The sequence below is a fragment of the Kryptolebias marmoratus genome, linkage group LG15, assembly GCF_001649575.2.
Source record: "Kryptolebias marmoratus isolate JLee-2015 linkage group LG15, ASM164957v2, whole genome shotgun sequence".
Lineage (NCBI taxonomy): Eukaryota > Metazoa > Chordata > Actinopteri > Cyprinodontiformes > Rivulidae > Kryptolebias > Kryptolebias marmoratus.
Genome location: NC_051444.1, coordinates 31,073,790 through 31,090,176, shown reverse-complemented (window position 1 = coordinate 31,090,176; position 16,387 = coordinate 31,073,790). Strand labels below are relative to the sequence as shown.

Here is a 16,387-nt window from a genome sequence, read left to right as displayed (position 1 = left end):
GCCAAGCATCTCCAGGATCACTGATGCTGAGTTGTACATCAGCTCATTGGTTTCCGTTATGGTGGTGGTGGGAATTGTTCTCAGTGCTGCATTCACATCTTCCATGAGACTTTCTGATGGTACTTCATTCAGTCGTTGTAATTGGGGTTGTCTACTGCCCATCCGGGCTACGATTCTATCTCTCAGGTCAGTGGCTGTTTTGTTCAGCTTAGATGTTTCGTTCGCATACCCAACCTGTTGGGTTGGAGTTAATTCCCCTCTAACCTGGCACCTCCCCCTTGCCATAGCATTTGTGTTACACCTCATCAATCTCAAGTTGTGATAGTAGTTGCCGTGTGTGGATATTGGAACATTGAGCTACTAGTTGTTTGGCAGTCAGGGTTGACTGGGATGTTGAAGTAACCATTGTTGCATATAACCTCTCTGACTAGGGTTACTTGAGTAGTAGCATTCCAACATGTTTTCACCTCTCATCCATTCACCTCACCTCACTTCCTCACCTCATCTTGTTCCAGTAGCCCATTTTTCATCAGCGCCTGACGCAGACCTTGTTTGGCCGGGCGACGTCTGAGCCAGCATGTGATTCATATTTATCTCTCTCATGGTATGAGGTAGGCAGTAACTCAAAGGGTCTTGCCTAAGGACCCAGACTGGATGGCTCAATTTCAATTTCACTCAATTGGAGTGTCAATTGTATCTTTGCCCCAGCCTGGATTTGAACCCAGGTCTCCTGGGTGAAAAGTCTGGTGACTTACCCATTGAGCTATCCAGACAGCTAATATATATATATATATATATATATTTTTTTATTAGCTGTCTGGATAGCTCAATATATATATGTGGATATATGTATGTATATTGTGTGTGCAAATAAGTGTATATAGGTTCATTAAAGCCCCCATATAGATAAATGTTTAATACCCCCCACCCCCTGTAATATTAGTGTATATATGTTAATCAATTTGATTATAAAAATGATTAATCAAAATCAGTTAAATGTGAATGTTTGTGCTCTCTTTATTCAGAAAATCCACATTGCATCTACATTTCAGGATGTGGTTATTACAGACACAAATTAAATGTTAAATGAATATTTCTATATTTATCACCACTAACAGTAATAGTGTTAGACATGCTAGTAGCTCTAAACACTCAAATGAATGCATGTTGGTTTGGTGCTTACCATAAAAATCTAAGGAGTAAACATTTTTAGTAATCGCGTTAAAAGTTACAAATGTTGTCTTTGGTGTCTGTTTTCCAAATATATTAGTGTGTGTAAAAGACAGGCATTAACTTAAAACACTTTGTAGAACAGTGTTTTATGAAGTTTAGTCCGTTTCCTTGTATTAGTTAAAGACCAGGTCTGCCACATCCAATATGGCGGACGCGCTGACGTATTGCTGCCACGGGCCAGCGCACTCAACGAGGGGTCTACGTGTTCATGTCTATGGCTGCATGCTCCCGGCATTCTGATGTTAACAGGATGTGACGTCACATCTCTTCTTCGTGAGTTATTTGGGGTTATTTTGGTTAAAGTTGCGGTGTTTTGGGCAAAGTTGCACAAAGTTGCGATTTCGCAGGGTTTGCTTGATTTTGCATTAATAGTTGTGATCGCAACATCGCAAAATCCTGGAGGGTTTGACTATCAGTGCAAACCAATGATGTTTGTTTTTCTTGTCCTAATAGCGTCAATCTATTACAGAAATTTTATTTACATATTGTAGAAAACATGACAAGAGAACTGCTGCAAATAGCCTTTTCTGGTTCTAAAACTAAAAATTTATTTCCATGTTATTTTTGGTTAAAGCTACAAAGAGCAGGTTGCAGATACATTAAACAGACAAATCGACATGTGAAGATCGCCTCCCACCCTGACCTGCAGGAACATCCGGAACAGATGGAAGGTTTTCCAAAAGACGAGACAAACTTTAATCTGTAATTTGTTAACCAGTTGAAACATTTATTTCACAGATGCACAAAGAAAATAATTTTCATTGTGTTTAGAAAATGTCAACAAATGTAGAATTTGATGCAGCAGCAGAACCCTGTAAATCAGCTGTGAGAACCCAGTTTAACATGCATGACCCTGTATGGACTTCAGATGCACACACTCAGTGTCTGAGCTGACACTCACCTGTTGCTGTTTGGGATCAGAGTGAACTCACTGACGGTTCTGCTGTGAACGCCATTGAATGTTCTGATAGGTTGGCAGCTCTCCATGTCCTACACATGTCAGAGGTCAACAGGAAACAAAACAAGTATGAAACAGAGGCTGCTCAGACCAACATGCAGATTCAGAAACAACACATGAGATGATTTCTTAAAGCAAACACAGTCATTAACAAACTGAATGTCTCCATGTTATCCAGCTGTGTTTCAGTCAGAGTTAGAGGTAAAGGGAAGAGTTCAGCAGATTTTGGTGCCAGAAAACTTACAAATCTTAATTGTACCAACATAAGCATGTGCCAGTCAGACTTTCTATTTGTTTTCAAAGCAGGTAAGTATTTTAAAACACACGTTTCTACACAATAGGCACTTTCACATGTGAAAAGAAAAGCTGACTTCGCTGCTTAAGGATGTGATGAAATGATGACATATGGTTTGGGTGACCACCCAGGTGCAAAATTTGAAAGCCTAAACAACAATAAACAGATTTATTACACAGGAGAAGCTCGATGCTGACACACAGCAAACTGGTTACCTACAAAGAGGATCACTAAACTGAGTTAATTTATCATGTTTTGAAAATAATCTGAGGGAGACATCCATCACACTGAATGCAGCTGAGTTCTGCTCCACACCTCTTTTGGTTCCCTGAATCAGAGTCAGGTTTATTTGGTCAAAAATGTACGTTTCTCATCCAAGGAATTTGACATGTCTGCTCAGCAAACTGGTGGCCTGGGTGGAAAAAGTGTGTTTGAGTCTTGTGGTGATTGTGTACAGAGATGTGTAGTACTGTCTGCAGAGGAGAGCTGAAGCAGTAGAATCCAGGATGTGAGGGGTCTCTGTTGATACCACCTGTCCACTTGTCAGGTGGAGGGCAAGGTGGCACCTGTGATCCTCTGCAGTCTGTTTCTGTCCAGTTTGGTTGCTGAGCCAAACCAGACTGTGATGGACTGGCAGAGGACAGACTGGATGTTGTCAGACAGGAGGTTTACCAGCAGCTCCTGTGGCAGCTGTGAGCTCGCTTCATGTCTGAAAGCTTGCGTCTATGGGGGACAGGACTGACTCTGATTTGTAAATGGTCAGACGCAGCTTAAAGATGGACTGGTCTTTGTAGCCATTTTACGGAACTGTTTTGTGAAAGTGCCTGATGACGGGCGTTGGAGGCACACCTTTAATAAAAGGAATCTGCACAACCATATATGGAGTGATAACATAACATGAGGACCACCAGAGCACAACAGCCTACTGTTGTGGATGATTATTACACTAATCAAACCGTTTTGTCAACAAAAATGTCATTAGTCTTTGGAACATGACAAACTAATGTGTCACGGCATCAGAGGATGGTGTGAGCAGCAATACTTTACCTGCAGGTCCAGCTTTTATTTAGTTAGGCCCTCTGCTGTTTTTGTTCACGGCTTCTACCTCATCAGTTATGGCAGAACCTTCTCACTGGTTGGGCTAAAAATGGTAGCGTTTTGGTCCATTGGGTCTCCAAGTTACTGCCTCTGAGAAATCTGTCCTGACTTCCTCCTCATCACCAAATAGATCTTGATGATATGAGGTCACATTCGAACTGAAGACTTTACTATAGGCACTTTCAGACAACAGTTCCATGAAATGTCCACAGATGCCAGTCTGTCTTTAAGCTCCCTCTGACCGTTCACAAATCCATGATGGAGCTTTTGAAAATGAAGCGAGCATTTTGGAACCAAAAGAGGTGTGGAGAAGAGCTCAGCTGTGTTGACATGAAGTACTAAACATTAAATCTGTGATGGACGTCTACCTCATAACAAACAACTTGATAAATTAACTCAGTTTAGCAGTTCTCATTGTGGTTAACTAATGCAAAGTTGTGTGTCATCATCGATCTTCTCCTCTGTAATAAATCTGTTTATTGTTGTTTAGGCTTTTAAATTCTAAATCTGGGCGGCCACACAGACTGCTTGTCATCAGTACGTCACATCACTGAGCTGCAAAGGCAGCTTACCTTTCCACATGTTGACTCCTACAGCTCTTACTACTTTAAGGCTACTTTGTTCTTGTGTTTTGCCACAGCAGCACTAAAGTCAGAGGTCGGGATTCCTGATGTAACGTCATCATTCCTCAGCAACTAATGGCTGCATGCTTGTTTGTCTTGTGCTTGATTATTTATTTATTTAAATAAATGCTTTTTTGTACATATGCTTTGGTCTTGAACATGAAAATAAGTTTTACTATTGATAGCGTCAAGCCCAAACAGAACTATAAAAGAAAATGTGTGAAAGCATGAAATATACCCTTTTACCTCATAACACACACACAAGAATAAGGGGGAGAAGCAGATTACCCAGAGGACAGCAGAGCAGTCGGATGAGCAGCTCAGGAGGCAGCGGTTGTTGAAGCAGAACTGAGCTGCGGTGACAGCATCTCTGTGAGCCTTGAATACTTTCACTGGAACCTGAACACACCACAGTCCACAATGAATAACTAGCAACCAGCTTCTTGTGTTTGTAAATCATGACTCTTGTTAAAATCTAAAATAATCTGAAATATACTCAATAAGAAGTTTGGTCATTAACTATTTTAATTTTTAGGTTAATTAAATAACTAATGTCCATAATTAGGTGTGATATAAAGTGTTGGTACCTTCCGGTGAGCGCACATGAGATAGGATGTGTTTTGCAGGAGTTGGGCACAGAAGGTCCACGACCTACAGAGTTTATGGCTGAATTTTTGAGAACTTGTTGGGGCTTGAACAGAAACCTGGTTTGGACAGGGCCCACTATAGAGTACATGCTAAACCAAGGGATGGTGAGCCATCAGGACTGGTGGTTATTAAGAAGACACAGTTTGCCGTATGGCATTTTCACACACATCTACTCCTAGACTTTGGTAACTTTGCCTCTAAACAAATTGATTTATTCTTCCAGGCTAACAAGACTCCAGAGGTCACAGCCTCCATGTTGTGGGAAGCCATGAAGGCTTTTAGAAGGAGGGAGTTTATTTCTTCTAGGGCCCATCAAAGCAAATCTAGCAGATAGAAACTAACCAGGTTATCTGAGCAAATTGTATTTTAGATTCTCTATATACAACTTCAGAACAGCAGATATGTATATATAACGAATGTTTTTGCAAGCTGAGTATAATCTTATCACATCACAGCACACCACTGAACTTTTACTCAACTCGAGATCCAAATTTTATGTACAGGGTGATAAGACAAGTAAACTACTGGCTCAACAAATATCTGCATCCTGGTTAATACCTCAAGATGAAACTGGTATAGGAGTAACATTACACCCTTTGGAAATCAATGTGCTTCACAAATTCTACAAAAACTAACAGAAAATATACATTTGCCAGAATTTTTTCAGAGAAAAAGCAATATACCCATTTTAAGTAATTTATTTTAAATGCACAGTCCACAAAACTTACATTTTTGGATTCCAGTAAGTCAGTGTAGGCAGGAGTATGAGTTTTTTTATAGGAGTTATGAGCTACTGTTAGTCAGAAATAAGTTGTTTCCAATAACCCAGTAAATCTGATAAGGCTCAGATGCCCCAGCTTTCCACCAGCCTTCAACACAGATTCACATTTGTGAATCTGGAGTGTTGCAGTTTTTCTTGATTGTTTACACACAAATACTGGTTCTTGAGACACAATGACCACAACATGTAACTCATGCACAAACCCACTGAACCAATTCTGCGAAACTACAAGCACAATTCCTGCTTTACACTGAAATTGCAGTTCTAAAACACACTTTTTTTCAAAACGCTACACACAATTTTTATGAAGAAAATCTCTTGTTTTCACAAGGAACACACTGTCATTCCAAATTCTAAGTTAATTGCCCTACTACGCACACTGACTCATCACATGGGCAAACACGTCACACCGTTTTACAACCAGAAATCAGAGCTTTAGCATAAAAGGGCAACAAGCAGCAGTTGATGCTTTTCATAGCTGGATTCGCCATGCTAGACGATATTTCACCCGCTGCTTGTCCAGGGAAAACATTGCTTGTGATGTGGATGAGGTGCAGTGGCCAGTCCCAAACAGAAGAGAGGATGCAGCAGTTTGGTTTTTTCTTCTGTTTTGTATGTGGACCACCGTAGATGCAGCTTTGTGTTGGTTGGGATGTGCAGTGTGTACATTGTTTTTATGGGAAAAATAAAATATATTTGTTACCATGTATTTATATGTTCAGAGCATAAAAACAATATTTTACTGTAAAATATTTTACAACACACTTCTGTATGTACTGTCTGTACTAAGTGTAACACAACAAAAAAGGCCTAAGTCGTTCTGATGAATGGAGAAGAAGTGTTTTCAATTAATTATAGTGTTTTACATCGAGCACATCAGTGTTCAACTGGTTCTTAGTTATTCATTATTCATATGATGGTTTGTGTGTCTTCTGAAAACAAAATACTTTTAAGAAGAGATAACATTGTTTTGAATGTAAAGTTTCCTTTTGCAGGACAGTTGAAGGGTTTTGTTCATTGTGTGCGTTTTCTTGATTTGTGTGTTGAGTTCTGAGGATATGAGGCATGCTTTCAGAAAATGTGTGTAAACAATCGAGAAAAACTGTAAGAAAGCCTCACCTTTACAGACAAGCTGATCCGTCTGCAGCAGGTGATTTGTGCACAAGCATTTGACAATTTGTAGGCATATCATATTCCTCCTTTGCAGTGTAAAATGTGTGTGCTTCTACAACTGATTATGCATTTGTGAATCTCGTGGTACGCTTGTGTGAACACAGAATCTCTATACCTCATTCACCTGTCGAGCTGAAGCTAACCGCTAAGCTAACCATCGAGTTTCACCTGACACTCCGTGTTCCACTTTGCTCCTCTCTCCTCCTCTTTCTCTCCTACTGGTGAAGGCTCTTCTACTGACAACGGGTCCAACTTCTTCGTGGTCATTTTTTTTTTTACACAAAACTTTTGGTAAAAGTTGTAATAAGACACTTAGGCTACTTGTTAACTGTAGCGGTAACCATAGGAACCACCCTACAAGCTTGAGAGATGATATGTTCAGGATTTGTGGGATAAAAGAATGTTCAATGCAAGTTTTCTGTTAGGACGAGTCGATTTTTAGACAAACCTTTAAAAAAAAGTCCAATAAATATGGATCATTAGCCCCCTCTACTTATTTTTAGGTCTCACTTTTGTAATTTTTTGCTTCACCTTCACTCCTTAAGAAGTCAAATAATGCATTAAGTCACAACACTCGTTTGTAGCATTTTAAAGTTTCTGTCGGTGCTGCCTAGAATTTCACAGAAAATGTAGCTAAAACACGTTGGAGAAAGTTCTTAAACTTTTTAAAAGAAAGCTCAGGTCTTTTTCATTTATTGGCTTCTCTTCTACTCAAGTGAGGTGGCACAGAGCACGATCTATGGAAGAAAAAAAACATGAAGAGGTCTGAAAATCATTAGGAAAGTTGGTTTCTGTTTTCTAAAAGACTAACTTATTAATTTCTGATCATATTTAGATATATATGCTTGTTTTACATACAGTAAAAACAAATTGTGTTTTGTTCAGATAGAATGTGAAGAAGTCCCAAGCTGCTGTTTTACCCTGACCCACCAGCATCTGGTTTTACAGGAAACTATAAATATGCAGGAAAAAAATACCATTATCAAAAGATTTTCCTCTTCATTTCACCCTACAATCAGCGTATGTTCCAAACTCCCATAACAGAACAAGCAACAACAGCACATCAGTGAACGAAGAACATTTTATTTGAATAAAAACTTCCCAGCAGGCAATCTGAGACCAGCTGACAGGTGGTCCTCACAGAGGACGGGGCTCCTGCTGGGTCACCAGGTCTCATGGGACTGGATGTTCTTCAGTCTGAAAGACAGATGGAACCATTTGAAAGAGCTGAATACACACAAACTAAAGTCACTTCCACAGGAAGTACAAAAACCTTCCAGTATAAAAGAGGGATTATAAATACTGAACAAAGAAGCAGCAAAACTTTATTCTTTAAACAGACATTTGCTCCGTAAATGTTGTTCTCTTATCTTGTGAGAGTTTATTTTAAGCAGTACATTAAAAGTTAAGAGACATTAATAATAAACATCTGGATTTGCACTGTATTTATTGTTGCCCCCATATTTTTCTACCAAACTATTAGAGTACACTTTTGATGTAGCATACTCTTCTTTGAGGCCAAGTTGAGGTTTAAAGATGCAACAGTGTCTCCTGAAGTCACATAAATTGGCCTCTTTTACAAAGAATAAAATAAAATAAAAAATGTCTTCAATGTCAAATTGAAATCAAATTTCTACAGAGTAATACCAATTAAATAAAAATATGTAATGTGAACTACGTGATTGGATAAATATTCACCTCCTTTAAAGTGACTGTCCTAATTCAACTCAGAGAAATGATTATTGAAAAGTCCAAGTTGAAGGGAGCTTCCGGTTTGATTTACTTCTGTAAACACAGTGCGCTGCTTGTGACGTCACATCTTCTGTGCATGTGGGTCACTTTAAGGTTGTAAACTGTTCACACTAGAGTCTGATGGAGGTCACATTTTAATTACAATGTGAACAGCCACAAGAAAAACTAGAGAAATTGCATTTCCTGCGAAAATGCAGTGTGAATGCTTTTTTTTGCTGAATGATTTGTCTGAAAGCTGCTGTAGATGTGCTGAACTGTTAAGTTATATGTAAACAGCTAAAGTTTTATCTATTAGTAGTTGAAAGATCTGAATTAGCATTAGCATACTTGAATTAGCTGAAACTATAGTTGAAGTAGCATAAGCATAGTTGAATTAGCTGAACTTGTAGCTGAATTAGCATTAGCATAGCTGAACTAGCTGAAACAATAGCTAAATTAGCTAAAACTATAGCTGAATTAGCATTAGCATAGTTGAAATAGCTGAAGCTAAAGCTGAATTAGCTGAAGCTATAGCTGAATTAGCAGAAACTATAGCTGAATTTGCATTAGCAGAAGTAATATTAGCAGAAAAATGCTGAAACAAAGAAAAAAGCTGAATTTCAAAGAGTTGAACACAGCTCCATTCATTTTCAATGAGAAAAAAAATGGCTGAAAAAGCTAAATATCTAAAACAGCTGAAATTGCACCAATACCAAAAGTCATAGCTGGAATGGCATTAATGAGCTGAACGTTTTGATATATGAACGGTTGAAATAGCTGAAAAATTGTGGAGCGAGTTATATGCCGAAAAACATACGGAATAGTGAAAGAATAATAGATAAAAGGAACAGGAAACAGGAAAACAGTCGTTTGACTGCTTAAAAGCATTCCCACAATAAAAACTAAATCAGATTTCAGACAAAAATTGAAACTAAGCCTTAAGACCTGCAGTGTGAACATGGCCTAGGTAACAGATGTCAGCAACAGAAATAAGAGTCAGCAAAGAGCTGCTGCTCCACTAACAGCTCATTAGCAGAGTCTTACGCAGTGGTGGATGAAGTACTCAACTATAGTACTTGAGTAAAAGTATTGATACTCATGGTCAAATCTTACTCAACTACAAGTAAAAGTTGCTCGGTCGAAAATGTACTCAACTTAAAGTACTGAAGTACTGATTTTTGAAAATACTTAAGTATTCAAAAGTACATTCATTTAAAAGTACTTAAGTATTCAAAAATACATTCATTTAAAAGTACTTAAGTATTCAAAAATACAAATAAAATTTTCTAATATCAGTATACTGCTGTATAATTTTCAGAGTAATTTTGCAGAACCTTGTAACTTTCAGAAACCACCTGATGTAATGACGCGTAGAACCACTCTGCTACAACTTCTACACCACCTGTAAAGAACTTCAGCATAAAAATGCCACAAAAATATTAGGATTTTTTATCTAAAAACACCAAAACAGAGTGTCTTGATTCTCCTCAATCCGTTTATGGTTCGTTCTTTGGTTTTATTGTTTCAAAATAAAATTGCAAAAACAAAACAAGCATGTGTTTTTTTGTTTTTAAAACAAAATTAGAAAAACAGCAATTGCAAAAATAAAAAAGGGGTACGTTTTGTTTTTTTGGTTTTTTTAACTGCAATGGTTAAACCAAAGACAAGCTTTTATTTTGGTGTTAATTCAACGGGACCTTATGGCGGAACCGGAAATGAAGACCTGAACTCCTGGCACATAACTTTTTCAGTTACCAGTAGTACCCCTTTTTCATTTTTGCAATTGCCATTTTTCTAATTTCGTTTTAAAAACGAAAAAACACATGCTTGTTTTGTTTTTGCAATTTTATTTTGAAATGAAAAAACCAAAGAACGAACCATACACGGATTAATCTATTACCACGAAGTAACGACTAGCTTCCTGGAAATGTAGTGGAGTCAAAAGTACAATATTTGATTTTTAAATGTAGTGGAATGAAAGTTATAAGTTCCCCTCCAAAGAATTACTCAAGTAAAGGAAAGATACTCAAAAAAAATGTACTTAAGTACAGTAATCAAGTAAATGTACTCTGTTACTGTCCACCACTGGTCTTACGGTGACCTCTGACCTTTTCAGTAAATTGTCTGTTAACACTGGAACATCGTCTTCATCACTGTCCTCGGAGCTGTTGTGCGTCTCCTCCTTCTTACTCTTCTTCTGCTGTTTGTGTTTGTGCTTCTTTGGTTTCTTTTTCTGCACAAAAACAGGGAATCAGTGCTGAATACAGAACAGTTTTTCTCTGAAGCTCCCTCTCAGTTTTTACCTTCTTGTCCTTCTTGCGTTTGTAATGCTTCCTGTTTTTGTGTTTTTTCTCTTTGCTCTTCTTGCCGACTTCCTCCTCCTTACTGGGAGAGCAGACAGAAGTGGTGCCTCCTCTGTCTGAACGGAGCAAGAACAAGCAAATATTTATGTCTCAGACAAGTACACTAGTAAGCAAAAGTTTTAATCCAGTCCATCTTATTGCCTGCTAACAAAAGACAAAAGGTGAGTGACAATGTTTATGCCTGTGTGTGTTCGTTTGTCTGTAAGCAAAATATCTTATGAACCATTAGACAAATTTTAATGAAACTTTCAGAAAGTAATCACTGGATATACATCTATAACTGAATAACTTTTGAAGTCAAACTGATTCAAGTTGGCTACATCAGCAAAGCAATCTTAGCTAACACAAAAAGGGCTACAACTGTCAATTTTACAAATATTGAGTGAAACCTTTGTGTGGTAGTAGCTGAGAGTGATTCCCAACACAAACTGAGCGCTAGTAGATCATACAATATTGTAATAAGTTCGCAAATAACTTCATTTTCTAAATTTATCCAAAACAACTCACTTATTTCTCGTCTTAAAATGATTTTAGTTTAAAAATATGTCATGACAAACAGCGGGTGGTTTGTATTCCTTGAATATGGATTAGACCTTTATTTGTATTGTGCTTCCCAAGATCCTGACTTTCCTGTAATCTTTTAAACTGGCCTGGATTATAGACATAAATAAGGATGGACAAAGTGGCTCCAATAATTTCCATTCTCCAAAACCAATGCCAAAATACCTGTTTTTTGGGAGCTGCCATGTTGTATTTTCTAAGGCCAGATGTGGGGATGTACCCTTGATGTCAGTCCTGCCTACAGACCCTCCCACCTCGCTAACAGGCTGTCAATCACAGGGTAACGTGATATTTATCTTTAAGCTTTAAATAATCAAAACTAAACGTATTTTAAAAAAGAACACAGCAGCAAGATAAGAACTACATAAATCAACAAAAATGAACACCTGAAAAAAATTATTTGACATGCATTTTTATGTTTTAGTCATAAAATGTTCCATTCTTTTATGGGGGGATGAGGCTTAAAAATTGTACTTGAACTGGCCACTAGGATAACTGGCTCGTCTATGGTGGCTTCGACTTCCAGCTTCTGATCCTGTGTATGGTTTTAATACATGTTGATGGTCTTCATTAACAGTTCTCCAGACTTTCTGAGGGTCTTTCTAAGTTTGTTTGGGTTTTTTCCTTTGTGAACTTTGGCTATTTTAATTCGGTTTCAGTTTGATTTATTAGTTGAAAAATTGACATTTGTCAGCATGATGTGTGGTGGGTTAAAAGAAAAAAAACTGTCTAAGGAAACTGGACAAGGTTATAATTTCTGTGACTGGAAATAAACTGGTCCAGATTGTCACATACACTCACTGATGGCAAATGACGGAGGCGGCAGCTTCGGACCAAACTCCTCCCTTTCCTTCACCGACATCTGAGAGGAAACTGCAACCTCTGAGTGTAAACGGGAGAGAAACTCTTCAGCTCACAGTCACACAGAAACAAAATGCCGTCAGGTCAGGAAACAGTCAGAGAACCTGTGCGGAGGCTGGAAGTGTCGCCTGAGGAAGAAGTAGTGATGGTGAGAAGGTCCACAGCTTGTGACTCGATTTTTCCTTCCTCCTCCTTTCCATCCTTTTCCTCATCCTCACTGTCACTTTCTGCTTCTGATGAAGAGGATTTCTCATCAGAAGAGCTGGCAAATATAGCTTTAAACAAGTCCATGGGAGGTCTGTTCTCCTCTTCCTCATCCTTTTGCTCTTCATCACAGTCTGTTTTCCTGTCTGAGCTCTGCACACCTGCTGACTCCTGTAATAATAATATGAAGACACCAGCAGAGAATGAGTTTAACTGATAATCCTTCACATGAATTATTTACAGTTTCTCTCCATACACCTCAGATTTATTGGCAGGAGTCACTGCAGGATCATTGCTGTGGCTGGAGACGGGTAACTCAGGAGCAGAGTCCCGGTCCGGTTTGATCTCAGTCTGGTTTCTAGCAGTGCTCAGCAGCTCACTCAGAGAATCATCGCTCTTCTTCTTATCCTTCTTCTGGTCTGAAACATCCCACCTTGACTTCTTCCCCGACTCTGGAGGCTTCGGAGGTTCTGAGGGGAGGAAGGAGAGGTGAGCCTCCTGAGTCATGCAGTGGGACATTGTATTGAACAATGTCCCAAAGGATTACAATAAATCTTTCTAATAACAGTTTTTTACTCAGGTGGTTTCAGTTAAGGTTTGGAGCTGTTTATAATCTTGAACCTGCAGACAAACTGCTTCTAGATCAGATCTAAACACTCAAAGTCTTTAGTTTGTGTCTAAAAATCCACCATACACTCCTGATCAAAACAGTTTTAGGATGGAAACCTGCTAGTGCAGAATCAAATCTGCCTGATCCAAGATTCTAAAATTAAAACCTGAACATGGAGTCAGCAGAGAAAGAACTCAAGCTTATTGTGAGACTTTGTATAAGATGAACTGTGTTTGTCTGAGTTTCTGTTCTGATATCATCAGTCGGTGTTTGTAAATGCTGCTCAGTTTGCTGCAGTCACAAGTATTAGTTACAACTGAGTTTTTAAGAATTGACCATCGTATTTCTGTAGAACTGAACCCATCAGTGGTCCTGCTCTGCTTAATCAACCAACCTGCCATCTCTCGGCTCTCCGTCACCGTCAGGAAGTTGAAGACTGAAAACTTGTCCCTCTTCACCTTGGGCACCCCCACCACACCTGACCTGCAGGACCAATCAGAGTTTAGCTCACAGAGGTCAGACAAACCAAATCTGAACATTCGGCCGAGTTGGATCTGGACTTGTTTGGGTCGTACCCGGGGTGTGGGTCAGGAACGTTGAACCTCTTGCACAGCAGTTTATCAGGATGCCACTCAAACGTTTCTCTTGTCAGTTTCCCAAACATCTTCATCTTGATGGCAGCCTGTTTGTCGTCCACGTCGCCCTGACAACCAAACAAAAAACAAAGTAAGGGTTACACCTACCTGGCTGTTAGGAAGAGGATTATTACCGAGTCACATCATTCACCCACAGCCTACCTCTTCGTCCCGGCTGACCTCCACCATGTCCTCGTCCTCCTGTTGTTTGGCCCGGGTGAAGCGTGAGGACAGCGAGGAAGAAGTGGGTCGGTACAGGATGGAGGCTCGGACAAACTCCTCCCGCTCCCTGCTGCGCTCCCACTCTGTCATGGTCAGGTCCAAACTCTGTTCCAGAGAATCTGTGAAACAGATGGAGAAGTTTTAAACCTTCTCAGGACTGGGTCCAGGTTCACCATAGCAGCTGGAAACATCTGCATCATCAGCACAAAAACTAACAAAACATACAGTCATAAGAAAAAGAAAATCCATCCTCTTTCAGCTGTCGGGTTTTACGTATCAGTATATAATAAAAAAGCTTAAAAAAATTGGTCAGACAAAATGTCCCAAAAATTAGTTTACAGTTTTTTTTAGTGGAACAATAATTTACTAAGGAAAAAAAAGGATTGTTTAAATCTTTGTATTTTTTTTCCATTAGTCCTGCAAAATGTGTCTCATTTTGTTTTAGTTGTGTTAAGCCACTGTTATCATACCATAATGTTACGTGCCCTATGATTCCTACCTGTAATGATTACAAATGTCTAATGATTGAGTTCATTTAAAATATAAAACCTATTTACCATTGCCTCTTTTGGGTTAGGTGGAAATTTTAGCTCAAAGGATTTATGTCAAATTTCAGTCATTTAAAACCAGGGCTTGTATGCCATCTTTCACCCATTGGAGCCAGGTAAAACATGATCATCCTATGTGGAAGACACTAACATACCCCACACTACAAAAGGGACTAAAAACAAAGTGGTGGAAACACGGAAGAAAGAGTCACACAGCTTTAACATCAAAGGCATGAACATCCATTATAACATCTTATGTCACTGTTCTCAACATTTTGACTCATTTTTTGTTCATTTACTCCACAAAATATTGTTTGAATTGATTTGATATTGCAGTGTAGAGAAAAAAATATTTAGTTTTTTTTTTTTCCTTAGGTCAGAGATTCTCTGCTCAAGATTTTGTTTAAAGAGTGACTATGGATGCATCTCAATGCATCAATCATTGTTTTAAAATCATATCTCAGCCCTTTGAATTGAATTGTGATTCTCATCCCTTCTTTGTACTCACTTTAGAAATGAAGTCAGATTTGGATAAAAGTTTTCACAAATTAATATTTATCCTTGGAGTGATTATTAGACTTTGACTTTTGGGGCTGTAGCCTTGGATGTTTTCTGAATAACCCCGGATCTCACAGCAAAAGAAATCTTAAAACGCAGTTGTGTTTTGTAGTCTTAACCTTGACTCCAATTTTGCGTCCACAGACTCCTTTAAGAAACAAACTGCTGGCCTGAAAAATCATAAAGACATCAGTGCAGGGTTTCCCGCAGTGTATTATTCAATTCAATTCAATTCAAAAATACTTTATTAATCCCAAAGGGAAATTAAATGTTATTGTAGCTCATAATCCTGGTTTTGTTAAAGAGTTGATGGCTGTGGGCAGGAAGGGTCTCTTGTAGCGGTCTGTCCCGATTTGTCCTCGGTCCTGGTGTCCTCAAAGAGCCCCACCAGGTAAGCCTCGCTGGCCTCCTGCAGAGCCATAACAGCCAAGCTCTGGAAACATAGGTCGGTCTTGAAGTCCTGGGCGATCTTCTGGACCAGGTGCTAGAAGGGCAGCTTCTGGATGAGCAGCTCGGTGGACTTCTGGTAGTGGTGGATCTCCCTGAGAGCCATGGTCCCAGGCCTGTAGGGATGAGGCTTCTTCACTCCGCCGGTGGTCGGGGCGCTCCTGTGGGAAGCTTTGGTGGCGAGCTGCTTCCTGGGAGCTTTACTTCTGGTGGATATATGGGCAGTTTTGGCCATGACTGGAGTTCAGGGTTCTTCACATTTACCACTAGTTGTCATGGTTACGCATCATAACAAAATGTCCAATAGTAAAAAAGCTTTAGTAAAAATCCTTCCAGCTGCCCAGCATATGATACCAGAGGAAGTAATCATCCAAAAAAAGTGATTTACATGCAGAAAAAAAGAGGAATAAAGTTTTCAAAAGCAATATCTCAGAATGAATGGAACAGAACTACTCGTCTAGATTCTCAGTCATCCAGGCCATGGTAAATTCAAAAAAGTTAAAAAACAAAAACAACTGGACTTCTATTCTATAGTTGAAGACGTTTCACTTCTCATCCGAGGAGCTTTCTCAATTCAGAAATAGAGAGTGTGGAGTTGAGCTTTTAAAGCTGAGATGTGATGTAAGCTGGATTGCTTGCAAATTGTTCTCACTCTTCTAACAATAGAGGCTCGTTAGAATCCTTGTTTGTCTGACTCACTGATGGGCCACTCTTTGTACTACAGGTTATACCCGGGGGAAGCTACTCCCTGCCTGTATGGTCTCCCCAAAATACATAAGGAAGGAACACCTCTCAGACCTATCGTCAGCAGCATGAACTCAGTGACATATAACATAGC

At 39.1% G+C, this 16,387-nt stretch overlaps 2 protein-coding genes across 3 annotated transcripts in view; both read right to left on the bottom strand.

Moving 5' to 3' along the window:
* Window positions 1-1,971: 1,971 nt before the first annotated feature.
* Window positions 1,972-7,792, bottom strand: LOC112449853 (lissencephaly-1 homolog). The gene is made up of 3 exons (XM_025002454.2): window positions 6,978-7,792; window positions 4,496-4,606; window positions 1,972-2,223 (listed from the first exon to the last, which is right to left on the bottom strand). The coding sequence occupies exons 1-3, from the start codon at window positions 7,074-7,076 to the stop codon at window positions 2,131-2,133; spliced, it is 303 nt and encodes a 100-aa protein (XP_024858222.2). The 5' UTR covers window positions 7,077-7,792; the 3' UTR covers window positions 1,972-2,130.
* An 80-nt stretch (window positions 7,793-7,872) lies between these two features.
* Window positions 7,873-16,387, bottom strand: part of gpatch1 (G patch domain containing 1) — a 24,779-nt gene continuing 16,264 nt past the window's right edge. Inside the window, exons 12-20 of one of the 2 annotated variants that reach the window (XM_017439879.3) lie at window positions 13,937-14,115; window positions 13,715-13,842; window positions 13,534-13,622; window positions 12,788-12,999; window positions 12,430-12,700; window positions 12,260-12,346; window positions 10,844-10,959; window positions 10,649-10,773; window positions 7,873-8,006 (exon numbers count right to left, since the gene is read on the bottom strand). In XM_017439879.3, the coding sequence (XP_017295368.1) occupies window positions 7,973-8,006; window positions 10,649-10,773; window positions 10,844-10,959; window positions 12,260-12,346; window positions 12,430-12,700; window positions 12,788-12,999; window positions 13,534-13,622; window positions 13,715-13,842; window positions 13,937-14,115 (1,241 nt within the window). In that variant the 3' untranslated portion in view covers window positions 7,873-7,972. The remainder of the gene's footprint in view (window positions 8,007-10,648; window positions 10,774-10,843; window positions 10,960-12,259; window positions 12,347-12,429; window positions 12,701-12,787; window positions 13,000-13,533; window positions 13,623-13,714; window positions 13,843-13,936; window positions 14,116-16,387) is intronic. The other variant, XM_017439880.3, reaches the window with a different exon arrangement.

Coding starts and splice junctions, on each gene's coding strand:
- LOC112449853 (XM_025002454.2), bottom strand. CDS start 7,076: ATGACCACGAAGAAGTTGGACCCGTTGTCAGTAGAAGAGCCTTCACCA. Junction 4,607..6,977: donor AGTGGAACACGGAGTGTCAG/GTGAAACTCGAT, acceptor TGGTGTGTTCAG/GTTCCAGTGAAAGTATTCAA. Junction 2,224..4,495: donor ACTGCTCTGCTGTCCTCTGG/GTAATCTGCTTC, acceptor TGACATGTGTAG/GACATGGAGAGCTGCCAACC.